A 15,628-nucleotide genomic window follows, 5' to 3' on the forward strand; every position below is an offset into this window, starting at 1 on the left:
TTCACTGGGCTTGATCTGGCCCAGGAGGGGCCAAGAGGAATCAACTGTTCATTTGAGAGAATTGTGGGAAATGAGTGAACCATACTGACTCCATCTTGTGACTCATTTCTGGAGCTAGCTCAGTTCCCTTTCTATTCAATTATGGGTCTAGTCCAATTTCTGTCGTATAAGGAAACTTTATTCAATTGTGGGAATTGTGAGAAAACTTTAATGGATTGTTCAAACCTATCCTTGCATGTCTGGGAAACTGGACCAACTCTACCTTTCCCTTAACTAAGGACTGAGGTTATGCTGACCAGGAAATCAGATCCAAAGACAGACACAAGAAGTTTTTTTTTTGTTTTTGTTTTGTTTTTTTTTGTTTTGTTTTTGTGTTTTGTTTTTTTTTAGTGAGGCAATTGGGGTTAAGTGACTTGCCCGGGGTCACACAGCTAGTAAGTGTTAAGTGTCTGAGGTCGGATTTGAACTCAGGTCCTCCTAACTCCAGGGACGGTGCTCTATCCACTGCGCCACCTAGCTGCCCCAAGAAGTTTTTTTCATCATTATAAATCTTAAGCAACCCATATATCTTATCTGAAAACTGGCCTTGTACTAGTTAATTAGTAATTGTTTTTATATTCCTTTAATTGAATATAGGTACTTGGTAGGGGAAGTGGGACACCTCTTTTTTTCTGATTTCAGGGAATTACCCCTGTTCACTCTTTTTTTTTTTTTTTTTGGTGGGACAATGAGGGTTAAGTGACTTGCCCAAGGTCAACACAGCTAGTAAGTGTCAAGTGTCTGAGGCCAGATTTGAACTCAGGTCCTCCTGAATCCAGGTCTGGTGCTTCATCCACTGCGCCACCTAGCTGCCCCAACCCTGTTCACTCTTAAGCCCCTAATCTTTCCTTCAATTAGAAATCACATTACCTAATTTTGTATCCTGGTTACTTGTTTTCTTTTAATTAATCAGTCTTATTTGGTTAATTTTTTGGTGCATAAAAATCTGTCTCTCCCTGTATTTGGGGTCCAGTACCAAAGCTGAGTAGGTTTGGTGGTGATTTCTTATGCAATTGGCATGCATTGCTTAATGAACTGATATGCTTTGAAGCTTGAACCTTTGATTTCTTCAGTCATTTCATCTTTTACCCACTACTCATTCTAACTAGCATTCAAATGATGTGACTTATGCTACTCCTAGAGGCTAGGGCACCAGGAAGTAAAAGATCTCTTTCAGAGCACAGAGTCAAAAATCTGAAGCTAGAAGGGACCTTAGAAGCCATCCAGTCTAATTCATTCATTTTACAGGCTTAGAAAAGTTAAGTCCCTTGGCAGAGGATACACAGGTAGTAAGTAGCAGAGCCAGGATTTGAACTCAGGTCTTTTGACTCCAAGTTCAGTGCTCTTTTCAGTGCATTGTGCTATTTTCACTCCATGGGTTGAGTGAACTCATTCAAAGATGCAGCAGGGATGTCAACAGATCTAGCCCTCACCCTATAAGCAGGTCAATGTCATCTGAAACAGCTATTGGAAGGAAGTCCAAGGTTCCATAGTCTCCCCAAGAAAGCTGTTCTCACATTTAATACATATGAAATAAAATCAGGCCTGAGACATCATCATGGACATAATTCAAAATATACCCTCTTTCATCAAAAAAGTAGGAGTACCCACTCTACTCCCACCAGCACTCAACTCCTCTCCTAGCTCAGTGTCACCTAACCCAAAAATCCCTGTCTTGAAGTGATAGGAATTCTCCATGTGGAATTCACAGATCTGACCCTATTGCTCAGACTACAAGAAGCATTCCTTCCTGAACATCACTACTCTGGAGTCTGAGTCTGTTTAGCTTTGCACTATTCTCCCAAGAGGCAGCCATAATGTACATGCTTCCCACAAAGCAAAGTGGCCACCCTGCTTTGCAATGAGCTCCCACTCTTGGAACTTGGGAAGTTCCTGAAAGAATAAATGAAATCAGTGTCATTTGGGGGATTAAGTGTCTGGGAGGGATTTGTCCTGAATCATGGTGACAGATTTTCATAGAGAGAGACATACAACATTGGAATTATAGAGGACCTTAGAGATCATACAATCAGTCAGTCAATCAATCAATAGTCATTGCCTACTGGGGAAAATTCAGTTTGGACTAGTCATATTTTAACTTGGATGTAATCTCATCTCGTTTTAAGTAAGTAGAGGACAATATTTCTAAAGTTCCCAGAGAACCATGGGTCCAAATTGAGGTTATCTATGATGGCTGCCTTTGAAGTTTTTTCTAATAAATTATTGGTAATGGAGGATATATAGGTGTTAGGAAAGAGTATTTCACACAAGCTGGGAATTCAAGGGATTGTTCAAAAGAGGAGGCACATTTTGCTTTAGCCTCATGGTCTCTTATAGACTCTCATACTCAGATACATTGATTCAAGTATTTTTTGAGTTTCTACCATAGTTCTAAGCACTTGGAGGAGCAGAGGGAAAAGGTGTGTTTTTCTCATCTGCAAAATGAGAGGGTTGGACAAGATGATTTCAAAGGTTCCTTCCACCTCTAAGATGCTGTGCTTTTATTCAAGAATTCGGATCTCTTAATTTCCCACCCAGTTCTCTGGGCACAACATTGCTTCCTGCTTTACAACTATCTAGGAAAACATTTTGCTTCTTCCCTAGCCATAGACCTATGAGGTAAGGATGAGAATTTGTTCCTACTTTTCCCAGAGCATAGGTCTCATGTCATTTAGCATAGTCCCAATATCCTTTATACAACTGTTATTCCATCAAAAGCTCACACATATTAAAACACCTGGCCAGAGAACTCCTACTTGGAGATCCCCATTTCACAATGTTACCACATTTCAGACGAAGCAACACCAAAATGTCACCCTCCCCTTTGCTATTTTTACCTCTGTGACTAACTGCAGGTCATTGACATAGTTCTCTTCTGTAACAAGTAGCTCATGGATATATCCCTGTCGTTTCCTTTCTGTTGGTGTCAACATATCCAAAAGATGTAAATCTGCACACCCTGGAAAATACAACGGCATTGGACAGTTTATTCAGGGATGCTTAAAAGCCAAAGACCATTTGTCTCAAAGGTTACCCCTGAGTAAAGTTATTTCCATTTGTTCCCTTACCATATTCTCTCCTTAACAAAAACATTGAAAAGAAAGTTATGTATCACCAAAAATTTACTGTAATTCTCTGAACTAGGGATCAGCAAACTGAAGACCAAATCCAGCTCAAGGTCTGCTTTTGTATGGCCTGAGCTAAGATTGTTTTTGTTTGTTTGTTTGTTTTAATATAAAACTATTTTAAAACGTAAAAATCATGAGTTATACTTTTTTTTTTTTGCAGGCAATGGGGGTTAAGTGACTTGCCCAAGGTTACACAGCTACTAAGTGTCAAGTGTTTGAGGCTGGATTTGAACTCAGGTCCTCCTGAATCCAGGGCCGGTGCTTTAACCACTGCGACATCTAACTGCCCCCAATCATGAGTTATACTAAAGAGGAAGGATTTGGCCCCACAGGCTGTAGTTTGTCCATGTCTGCTCTGGACAAATTCTTTGAGGTTCACTAAGGGTACAAAGTTCAATCACTGGAAAATACACCTCACAGAGAAACATGGCCGTGGAACTAAACACATCTGTAGATTCAGCTAAATCATCCAAGATCATCCTTAGGAGGGTAAGAGTCTTAAGAGGTGGTCTCAGGGTAGCCTGGGCATCTTCTTGATATATGGTATCCTCAGGTCTAACCTACCTCAGGGTGGCCTCAGAAGCTATTGGGGTTCCTACTGATTACAACGGCTATAAGATATTCAGCCAGCTCTCACTAATCTGGGTGTTCCTGCCAGGAAGCTCAGCAGTCCCTGATCAGAGGATTTTTTGATATGTAACAGAACCTCAGGGCCAGAAGCCACCTCCAACTCACAACTTCACTGGCATATTATTGCACTTTCTATATAGATTATTATAAGTGCTGCTGCTAAACAGAGTTCTGCCAGCTGAAATCCTTCTGTCCCCTCTAGGCTTAGAGAAAGTCTCAGCTCCTCCATGAAATCTTCCTCAATTCTTCCAGTTTCTTAATGTCCTTTGCCTACATCTGTCCCAATCCCATTCTCTTTTGTATTATACTGACTTAGATTAAGCTTTTTCTGAGGTAAGGATTGTGATATTTTCCACATTTGTAGCTCCAGTATCCAGCACAATGCCCTGAACTTAATAAATGTGGTGATGAATTCATATAAATTCCATTTAAGGTGGTTGAAGTAGAAGGAGGTGGGTACTTGGATAGCTACAAAAAGAACCGAGTAAAAGCATTAGGTGTCATTTTGAATTCTCCTCCCTTAAGGTCCATTGGCTTATTTCACTGAAGGCTGACTGGGATATGCTAAAATTAAAATCAAAATGGTCACCAAAATCAGTGTAAGCCCATCTGGAGGCTTGTAGACACAAACTTTGAGCTAAACCTTTTGCTAAATCTTTCAGTTGACTTTATTGCATTCTACATGAGTTCAGGGGATAGTGAATGTCTTTAGTTAAAATTTTTATACTGACAATGAATTAGCAAGAATAAAGTGAGCCATTATTAGTTATTTAATTCTAAAAGATTTAGTTGATGTTATGGGGTTAGGACACAGGTCTGAGGTAACTTTCCTAGAGAAGACAGACACACCTTGAAGAGAGATAAGACCATTAGGTGTGGCTGCCGCCAGAGTGGCCTCAGGGGGACAGAGATGGCTCAAGAGATAGGAGCCACCTCTTGCCCAACTTCTTCCAGTCCACCACCAGTGGGGGACGTTTCCCCCTTGGGTGATCACCCCCAATAAGGGAACTTTCCACAGTCAGATGATCACCCCATCTGTGCCTCCACCATCTGTCCTCTATAAAAACTATGGCCTTTCTCCTGTTAAGAGAGATTGGTATCTCAGAGAACCATGTCTCTGAGTCATGCCATCTCCCCATGAGAAAAGTCCAAGGACTTCTCTCGTTTCCTTTCTCTAGCACTTAAATAAAAGATTATTTTATTCTAATTGCATATGTGTGTGAGAGGTATAATTCTTTAAAGAGGAACTCCTAAGGAACCCCACCAACCATTTCCCCCATGACAGTTGATATAGCATGAATTCAAGAACAAGTTATAGTCTCTAACATTTTTTTTGGTATTTTATAAACTCATTCAATTTATAAATGAATTAAAGTTACAAAATAAATTGTGTAACACAATTTAATTTGTATTTTTAAGGTAAAGTTTAGCTGCTATTTGAAAAATTTAAATTTGGTTCGGTTTTAATTTCTTTGCCTTAATGAATAAAAATAATTTTCTTTATGATTAATTTAATATTTGCCTTAAAAATAAAACTCCCAGGCAGCTAGGTGGCCCAGTGGATAGAACACCAGCCCTGGATTCAGGAGGACCTGAATTCAAATCTGACCTCAGACACTTAACATTACTAGCTGTGTGACCCTGGGCAAGTCACTTAACCCTCATTGTCCCACAAAAAAACAACAACAACAAAAAACAATTCTCTGTGTGCATACACTAATGATTCCATCTGCTCATACCTATGTTATTTGAGTACCTACTGTGGGCAAAGCCATACCAAGCTGGTTGGTGTCATCAGTTTTTCTAGAATTCTAACTAGTAGAACTATTCTTAAATTCTTATTGGGGAAAAATAAATTCTACCTGACTAGCTAGCCTATTAATAAAACATAAGGGGGCAGCTAGGTGGTGCAGTAGATACAGCACTGGCCCTGGATTCAGGAGGACCTAAGTTCAAATCCAGCCTCAGACACTTGACACTTACTAGCTGTGTGACCCTGGGCAAGTCACTTAACCTTCATGGCCCTCCAAAAATAAATAAATAAAAATAAAACATAAGGCTGAGGGGAAAGACTACTATTTCTTTTCAGTCTTGCATCACAGGAAACAATGAATTTTTAGAGAGTATGCTTTATGCTTTTTCTGTAGAGTTTTTAAGGATTACTTGGTTTAGAAAAAAAATATTAAGGGGACAATTAGGTGGTGCACTGGATAAAGCACCAGCCCTGGATGCAGGAGGACCTGAGTTCAAATCTAGCCTCAGACACTTGACACTTACTAGATGTGTGACCTTGGGCAAGTTATTTAACCCTCATTGCCCCACAAAAAAAAAGAAGAAAAAGAAAAAGAAAAGAAAAAAATATTAAAATGTCAGTATATGAGTGAGGTCTGAAAAGTAACCACAGCAATGGGAGATATTAATGTGCAAATAGAATGTAGGAACTCACAAGTGTGAGACAATCACATTTGTCAGCTGCTTGTTGGAGTAAGCAACCCAACCCAGGGCTTCTCAGGGTAAGAAATGAACAGAACCACAGCATAAGATGGCCAATCAGGCCTATTAGAGGCAGCTTGGCATTATGGGTAGAGAGCTGACCCTGAAGCCAGAAATACCTGGGTTCAAGTACTGCCTATGGAACTCACCCTGGCTATTTGATTCTGGACAAGTCATTTAACGTGTCAAAACTCAATTGTCCAGCAGAGAAGATGTCAATCTACACTGGCAGAGGGAATTTCTTCACCTGGGAGATTCACTCTATCAATGAAATTACAGGTCTAGTCCTGATCCCCATGAGAAAAAAAAAGTTAATAGGAATTGTGAGACCAGCTTGGAAAAGAAAAGGCTAAAAACTAACTTAATACTTAACTGTCAAGTTCTGAAAAAGGCTCTTTTAATTTAACAAGCATTGATTAAGCACCTACAATGTACCACATACTGTACTAGCCACTGAGTTTAAAAAGACCAAAATAAAACAGTTCATAGATAAGAAAATATAAAATATATTTAGGACAAATACAAAGTAACTTCAGGAAGCAGGAGGACCAGCAAAGGCCTTGTTTAGGACATTTGAGTTGATAGTTGAAAGAAGTAAAGGAATCTAAGAGGCAGAGACGAGGAGAGACAGTGCATGTGAGGGAGGTGATGAAGGCCTGAATCAGAGTGGTGGCAATGTGAATAGAGAGAAGAGGGCAGAAGCAAGAGATGTTGTGGAGGCAGAAACAAGACTTGACAATTGATTGAATCTGGAGCATAAAGGAGAGTGAAGAGGGAAGGACGGCTCCAAGGTTGTGAACTGGGATGATAAGAAAGGTGAAAACAGGGAAACGACAAAGACGGACTTAAGGGGAAAGTTCTTTCTTCTTTGGCTGTGTTGGGTTTGATAAACTCCCTGGGAAAAGTGATACATAAAAATGAGCTTTGGGAAACAAGTAGGAATTAGGTAAGAGCTAGAGGAGGGGAAACAGCTACCTGGCATTCTTGTGGCACTTCAAGGTTTGCAAAGCACTGACATATTATCTCAAGTTGATGCAGCATTCCAAATTGAAATAATGGCCTGAACAAAAGCTTGCTCATAGCAGTGAGTTCATGATGGACAAATAATATAGTTCATAGGATTATAGATTTAGAATTGGGAGGAACCTTAAAGGCCAGTTAGTCCAATTTAGCCCAACCTCTTTGTTTTTTTAGTTGCTTTTCAGCCGTGTCTGACTCTTCATTACCCCTTTTAGGGTTTTCTTGACAAAAATACTGGTTTGGCATTTCTTCCTCCAGCTTTTTATAGATGAGGAAATTGAGGCAAACAGGGTTAAGTGACTTTCCTAGGGTCACACAGCTAGTAAGTGTCTGAGGTCACATTTGAACTCAGGAAGATGAGCCAAGATGGCTCCTGGCCCAGTACTCTATCTACTGAACCACCTAGCTGTCTTCATTTTATTGTTATGTTTAGGTTTTTTTTTTATGTCACCTCAATTTCTTTTTTTTTTTGGTGGGACAATGAGGGTTAAGTGACTTGCCCAGGGTCACACAGCTAGTAAGTGTCAAGTGTCCGAGGCCGGATTTGAACTCAGGTCCTCCTGAATCCAGGACCAGTGCTTTATCCACTGTGCCACCTAGCTGCCCCCTGTCTTCATTTTATAGATAGAAAAATTAAGGCATAGTAAAGTAGCATAGGTAATCTTGACATGACAAACCTCTGACCACAAATGCAGGGTCCTTTCCATTTTGCCTCCTCTGAACCCACTTTTTTGCACTGGAATTACCAAGTATATCAAGGTATATATATATATATATATATATATATATATATATATATATATATATATATATATATATAATATGATTTGGGTGAGAATGTCTTAATTCTTCATACAATTTCTTCAGACCTCTGCTTCCTCTGTTTCAGTGAGTAAACCTCAATTATCTTTCAAGTGGTCTTTTGCTATTTACTGACATATGCCATCAGCATTTCCTTCATCATTTTGAACAGCATAAAGAAATCACAAGACACAAATTGGTTCGATCAGCAAACATTTGATATGCTTGCCAATCCAGTCCAATCCAACATTTATTAATGCCTACTATGTGCATAACACTAAGCTAAGCACTGAAGTACAAGGATGAAAAAACAACAATAATCCCTACCCTCGATGAACACATGCCAACCAAGGGCAACATCAGGTTAGAAAACTAATTGAAATACAAAATTTACATTGAGGGGATAGTGGGAGATCACCAGTGATTTGTGATTGCTTTACAAAACAATAAGAGTCAGGGCAGCTAGGTGGCGCAGTGGATAGAGCACTGGCCCTGGATTCAGGAGTACCTGAGTTTAAATCCAGCCTCAGACACTTAACACTTACTAGCTGTGTGACCCTGGGCAAGTCACTTAACCCCAATTGCCTCACTAAAAAAACAAAAACAAAAACAAAAACAAAACAATAAGAGAGAAAAAAAGAGTCTGCAGCAAGTTTGGCACAAGATCTAAATAAACCAGAGTATCCTAAGAGTATTCATAAACTGGCTCTAGAGTCAGAGGACCTGGGTTCAAAATTCAGCTCTGATAACTTACTATCTCTGTGACCTTTGGAAGTTACTCAATTTCAGTTTTCTCATCTGTGAAATAAAGGAGTTATATCAGATGACCTCAGAAGTTCCTTTAGATAGGCAAAACAAATAAATGGGGGGAAAATGGAACATCTTTTGTCAGCATTCCTATAATAAACTTTTTACTATGTGGAAACAGCACATTTGAACTAACACCTCAGAGACCCTTGAGATGGAGGTGAAAATGACAGTGAAGGTCAATGGGAAGAACAGCTTGAACCAGACCAAGTACACATAGAAGAAATCTATATTGGCAGAACTACAATTTTTAAAGCATCAAGAAATTGATTTTTAAGATAGGGAAGAAAATCCAACAACTGGGAATGTGGTGGTGGTGGTGCAGAAATCACAGATTATCCTCCCCAAAAAGCTGATTATGGGAACATTAATAATTATTGCCACAGATTCTCTTTCACCTCTATGAATATTTTTATGGGAATGATCCATAAGTACATTAAAGGCATTCTTGATGAAAATATAAAAAAGGAATAGGGATACTTTTGTAAAAAATTTTCTACAGCAGATCACATCTCAAAGTCATATGGCTGAAAGGTAAAGAAAGAGACTACAAGATCCTTTTGTCTTTATTATTTGATTTATTTTGTCTTGCCATTGGGCTTAGATGACTCTGGAGGAGACAGTGAGGCTAATGACTTTGGACAGTTCTGCCTCATTTAAATCCAATTCACTTGCAAGTCAAGACATCACCCTCCTGAGGTCATTGGTTCTCTTAGAGAACAAAGGATGAACAATAACTATAACTACATATATATATATACATATATATGTATATATGTATGTATGTATGTGTGTGTATATATATATATATATATATATGTAAAGCAGTTGACTCAGTAGAGCAAACTTCTTTCAAAGCTCTCCTCAAAATATCTCCACATATATTAAGATCATACCCAATTTTTATTTTTTTTTTTGTGGGGCAATGAGGGTTAGGTGACTTGCCCAGGGTCACACAGCTAGTAAGTGTCAAGTGTCTGAGGCCCAATTTGAACTCAGGTCCTCCTGAATCCAGGGTCAGTGCTTTATCCACTGTGACACCTAGCTGCCCCCACAATTCTTGATATATGTAACCACAGAGATTACTTTATCTTTTCTGGTTATTAAGGTCATGCAAGGATAAAAAAGAGAGCGATGTATTTGTCAAAGATATATGCCACTGTCACGGAGGCTGTTCAGCCCAGAGACGAGATGGAAGAGTGGTTCTCTATAGATAGTGAAGTTCTCCAGATGCTCCTTAACTCCCTGCTAATGAATTTATGTAAAATAACCCTTTTTTTGTCCTTTGTATAGAGGGAGAAGAGGAAGAGGGGAAGGAGCTGAGGCCCCTGGGTGAGTGACCCCCCCACCCCCGAATGTCTAGTCCTACAGACATCCAAGAGGTAAGGCTAGTTTTGAACTACACCAGAGATTTAAGCTCAGTATGGCTCAATGCTTTGCTAGAGAACTCAGACCAAATGAAACACTATCTGCTGTCCAAGTAGGCTTAACTACAATCTGAGCTCCTTACCTGATGAACTTTCTGGCAACTTCGCTAAATGCCATCATCAATAAATGAGACACTTAGAATATGAGCTTGTTGAGGAGGGGTCTGTCTTATTTTCCTATTTGTATCTCCAACGTGTCCCACAGAAAGCTGTACATAGCAAATGCTCAATGCTTTATTCATTCATTCATTCAAGGACAATTCTTCTTGGTATATTCTTGTATTTTTGAATGTTTTAACAACCATGTGAATTATCAGATTATGCAGGTATTCAAGATCAAAAAAGAAACCACTGAACAGGATTATTAATTATTTAATAAGATTTCTCTTTTTAAAGTTAGTTTTCCATAGGAATTTGTGTTTCAATCAAACATACTTACAAATAGCTAATAATAATGATTGTAGCTGAACATTTGTATGACGCATAAAGATTGGAGTAATTCTTAGTATACATTATCTTATTTGATTATGTCAGATATTATTAGGCACCTCACATTATTATATGAGATAAGCATTATAGGCATTATGTGAGACAATTATTATCTTAATTTTACTAATGAGGAAACTGAGGTTCAGTGAGGTGCTTTGCCCAGATTCATATGATTTTAGTGTCCAAGGTGGAATTCAAACCCAGGTTTCTTCTGTCTTCAAATTCAGGGCTCTTTCTACCTACTCTGCATACACCACTGTCAGGCAAGAACTATAGGTAAACCAAAATCAGTACAAACTTGGACTCTACCCTCAGGGAGCTTAAATCTAGTTAGGAGGGCAAGTCTGATACATGGAACAATTTGAAAATAATACAACACTAAATAATAGTGATAAGTAATATGAGAGACTGTGAGCATGTAGGAATTCATTGAGAAGAGAACTGTGGTAGATTACAAAAACTGGTAATAGTTTTCTGAAGAAGATGAAACATGCTTGATCTTTAAAAACGTGTAGTATTTGAATAGACAGAGAATGGGGAAAAGGTATTCCCAGCTGGGCAGAGGGGTGTCATAAACTAAGACCAGAACAAGGGAATTAACAGGGGTATGGAGTAAACGTGGGCAATTAGTGGGAGGTAAGATGGCAGAGGTAGGCCATGAAATTTAGTTGCAGGAATTCAAACTTGATGCAGAGGGGACTTATTGCAGGTACCTGTGCAGGGATTCACATGATAAAAATCATATTCTATATGAGATGAATGGGAGGTGGAAAGAACTTGGGGCAGAGTGGTATCAGTGGGAAGAAATGTGTCTAGTCCACTAAGTGTGAAGTGATTCTCCCCCCCCCTTTTTTTTGCAGGGCAATGGGGGTTAAGTGACATGCCCAGGGTCACACAGCTAATAAGTGTGAAGTGTCTGAGGCTGGATTTGAATTCCGGTCCTCCTGAATCCAAGGCCGGTGCTTTATCCACTGCGCCACCTAGCTGCCCCAAAGTGATTCCCTTTTATGAGTGAACAGCACAGTGAAGGAAAAAGCAATGAAGTCAAATAGAAAAGGGAATGAACTGGAAGTGTTCAGACCTGGGTTATAGTTCCACTCATTTATCCACTTTTTGACTTGAACAAGTTAATTCAATTTTTTGCCTCCCCAGCCCTAGAGCCCTCATGTATGAAATGAAAGGGTCAGATTGCTTTGTCTTTAAGGTCCTTTCTGACTCCAACTCTTCATTTCTTTAATTCTTGTGTGTATTCCAGTCCTTGTGACTTGACTAATGTTCCTTTCATCTTCTAGAAAAGACAGAAGGAAGAAATAGTAGGTATGACTTGGCCTAACAGAAAGATATTGGTTTGGGAGTGGAAACTGGGGGGAATCTTTACAGCCTCAGGATCTGTCAATAAGTAACTCAGTGAGATATAGTGGAAAGAACATCAGACAAGGAGTCAGAATACTTGGGTTCAGTGCCTGTTTCCAACAAAGCTGTATAGCTTGGGCAATTTGCTTTATCTCTCTAGGGTTCAATTTCCTCATATTCAAAATGGAGATCATTCAACACAATAACCAAACACAATTCCAAAGGACTCATGATAAAACATGCCATCTACCTCCAGTTAGAGAAATAATGATCTCAAAGTGAAGCATATTTTTCCTTTCTTTCTTCTTCTTTCCTTTCTCCGACATTCCTCTCCTTTCTTCCCTCCTTCCTTTCCTCCTTTTCTTTTTTCTTCCTTCCTTCCATTGTTCCTTTCTTTATTCCCTACTTTCTTTTCTTCCTTCCTTCCTTTCTTTTTGGCATGGCTACTTCAGGAACTTGTTTTGCAAAACCATGTATATTTGTAATGGGCTTTGTTTTTCTTGCCTTCTCAATAGGTAAGGGCAGGGTAGGGGAAAGGAGGGAATTTAGAACTGAAAATAAAGTAATATTGAATTTTTTTTAAAAATAGAGATAATACTAATTGTATAAGTCATGCCTACTTCACAAGGTTGTTGTGAAAATCAAAGGCTTATATATATATATGTGTGTGTATCTATATATACTCATATATACACACACATATATTTGTATGTATGTGTGTATGTATAAATGTATAGTACTTTGTAACCAGATTCCTTATCATGGCATAAAGGTAACCCAAAGTTCTTGAAGGCACTGCTGGGAACATAAACTCTAGCAGATTCTCCTTTGCTGCAAAAGCTTTATGTGAACTGTTAGTAAGAGACAGCATCTTCTGCCTGAGGACTAGCCTAGAGAGAAGCTCATCACTGATAAGCAGGCCACTTGGAAATGAATTCTTTGGCCATGAAATCCATGGATAGAAATATATGCTTTTGCTAATTATTGTTACTGTTGTGATTGTTAATGGAATGAACTTGTGATTTCACTGGTGTAGGGATAACCCAATGAGGAAGCTCCCTCCAACAATGCACACTATCACCTGCAATGGTGTAGTGATCAGAGAGCTAGAATTAGTAAGACATAGGTTCAAATCCTCCCTCCGACATATTCTCATTATGTGACCTTGGGCAAACCTTATAACCCTTCAATTCTATGTTATTAATCATTACTATTATTCTATATAAACTCCCAGAGTAAAAAGGACTAATTTCTCTAAGAAAATCAATATCAACATCAATAAATCAATCACTTGTCAATAAATAATCACTAAAATATTTATTAAGTTAATTTGTACAAGGCACTAAAGTTAAGTGAATATGTACTAAACACTAAAGGGTATACAAAGGAGTTGAAAACATGGTCTCCAACCTCCTAGTTGGACAATAAGAACTATACAAATGAAAAGTTAACAACACAAGGCAACATTTGTTAAGTGCCAAGTATATATAAGAGAATTACAATAAAATTTTAATGAAATCAGAGATTACAGTAAGATGTTGTATGTATGAATGTGTATGTGAGGGGTGTCCACTTGAAACACCCACCCACTTCAAGCATCTAACAAGATAACTCTAGTTTTGATACCTTTTTCTGGTGAGAACACATCTACTGAATCAATCAATCAATAAAAGGCATTAAACTAGGTGTGAAAAATCCTTAATCAGTTTGGAAAAAGCAAAAACTTATGGATAAAAGGAAATGGCATCTACATGGGATATGTATTGAGAGTGGCTGAAGAGACTTAGTCATGCCCCATGGACATTAGACAAAATATCACATGAGTTTGGAGTTGAGTCATAGGCCAGACTGGGGAGAACAGCTTCAGTCAAGGAATAGCTTGGTGAGGAAAGAGAGAGAGCAAGCTTCTGTCTCCTTTCCCTCCCTGCTCCCTTGGCCAGAAAATGACATTGTGAACTTCAAATGGTTGTTAGATTTTGGATTTTCCAAGGGCATCTAGCAGGGTCCCTGGAACAGTCAATGGCAATGCCTACATTAGGATTTGAGAACAAACTAGACATACTGACAAAAAGAAGAAGCTTTAGAATTCTACAAAGAGCCCAGAAAGAAAAGAGAATGAAAACTGTACTGCATCTAAACCCTAGAGAGATTATGAGAATCCCACAAAGGGGAGAAAAGAACTTCTAGCAAAAGGACTTCTGGAAGCTGGGATTTGCTCCTCTTTGTCACAAGTGCTCTCAGGTGCCCATTTTCCCCTGGAATCTGTGTGCACTTGTGGGAGACTATGTGCCCAGTTTGGGAAGTGAGTGTGCTTTGTATCTACTGTTGTTACTTCTTCACCTTAATAAGTAATACCTTTTGGGGGCAGCTAGGTGGCGCAGTGGATAAAGCACCGGCCCTGGATTCAGGAGGACCTGAGTTCAAATCCAACCTCAGACACTTGACACTTACTAGCTGTGTGACCCTGGGCAAGTGACTTAACCCTCATTGCCCTGCCCCACAAAAACAAAAACAAAACCTTTTTCTAAAAGCTGGCTGACTAGTTGATACCAACAAATAATGAAGGAAACACATTGGTGAAGGGCTGTGAGTTACAGTACTAGAGAATCCAAACTCAGCTCCTCAGGGTTATGTCTTGAACCCTGAAGGGACAAGTAGCTAGCTGTGCTCCCGTGACCCAATCAGCCTTTAGGGGGAGCGGGGAACGGGGTAAGGGGAAGGGTTCAGAGAGTGAGCATAGAACACAGTGGTAATGATGTGGGAAGGCTTCACAGAAAAAGTAGAACCTGATCTAGGTAGGTCTTTAAGTTGGGTGGGATTTGGACTGGCAAAAAGATTAAATCATACTGGGTGAAGGTGAATGGGGAGAGAAAGCTAGGTAGTAGAAACTAAGAAAGAGCATGGAGTCAGGAAGATCTGAGTTCACATCCCTCCTCAGATATATACTATCTGTGTGAACACGGACAAGTCATTTAATCTCTTGCAGCATCAGTTTTCTCAACTATAAAATGAAGATCAAATGAGAATAATAATAGAAACTTTCATTTTATCCCTTGGGAGGACCAAATAAGATAAAATTTGTAAAGTACTTCAACAGAGTGTCTGGCACATAATCATATAATAATATTGACAATAAATGTTTCCCCTCCCTCCTTTCTTTCCTTTCCTTTCCTTTCCTTTCCTTTCCTTTCCTTTCCTTTCCTTTCCTTTCCTTTCCTTTCCTTTCCTTTCCTTTCCTTTCCTTTCCTTTCCTTTCCTTTCCTTTCCTTTCCTTTCCTTTCCTTTCCTTTCCTTTCCTTTCCTTTCCTTTCCTTTCCTTTCCTTTCCTTTCCTTTCCTTTCCTTTCCTTTCCTTTCCTTCTTTACTTCCTTCCTTCCTTCCTCCCTCCCTTCCTTCCTTTCTTCATTCCTTCCTTCTGCAAAAGGGCAGCTATGAGAAATA

At 39.1% G+C, this 15,628-nt stretch overlaps 1 protein-coding gene and 1 long non-coding RNA gene across 5 annotated transcripts in view; one reads left to right on the forward strand and one right to left on the reverse strand.

Annotated features, from left to right (window-relative positions):
• Positions 1-15,628, reverse strand: part of ITSN1 (intersectin 1) — a 300,395-nt gene that overhangs the window by 71,775 nt on the left and 212,992 nt on the right. For all 4 annotated transcript variants that reach the window (XM_043990543.1, XM_043990544.1, XM_043990542.1 and 1 more), the window contains one exon: positions 2,877-2,998. In XM_043990543.1, the coding sequence (XP_043846478.1) occupies positions 2,877-2,998 (122 nt within the window). The remainder of the gene's footprint in view (positions 1-2,876; positions 2,999-15,628) is intronic.
• Positions 3,616-15,628, forward strand: part of LOC122745323 — a 33,771-nt gene continuing 21,758 nt past the window's right edge. Inside the window, exons 1-2 of the long non-coding RNA XR_006355453.1 lie at positions 3,616-3,656; positions 10,212-10,300. This is a non-coding gene — a long non-coding RNA (uncharacterized LOC122745323). The remainder of the gene's footprint in view (positions 3,657-10,211; positions 10,301-15,628) is intronic.

This window comes from Dromiciops gliroides, chromosome 3 (genome assembly GCF_019393635.1).
Source record: "Dromiciops gliroides isolate mDroGli1 chromosome 3, mDroGli1.pri, whole genome shotgun sequence".
In the NCBI taxonomy this organism is placed as follows: Eukaryota; Metazoa; Chordata; class Mammalia; order Microbiotheria; family Microbiotheriidae; genus Dromiciops; species Dromiciops gliroides.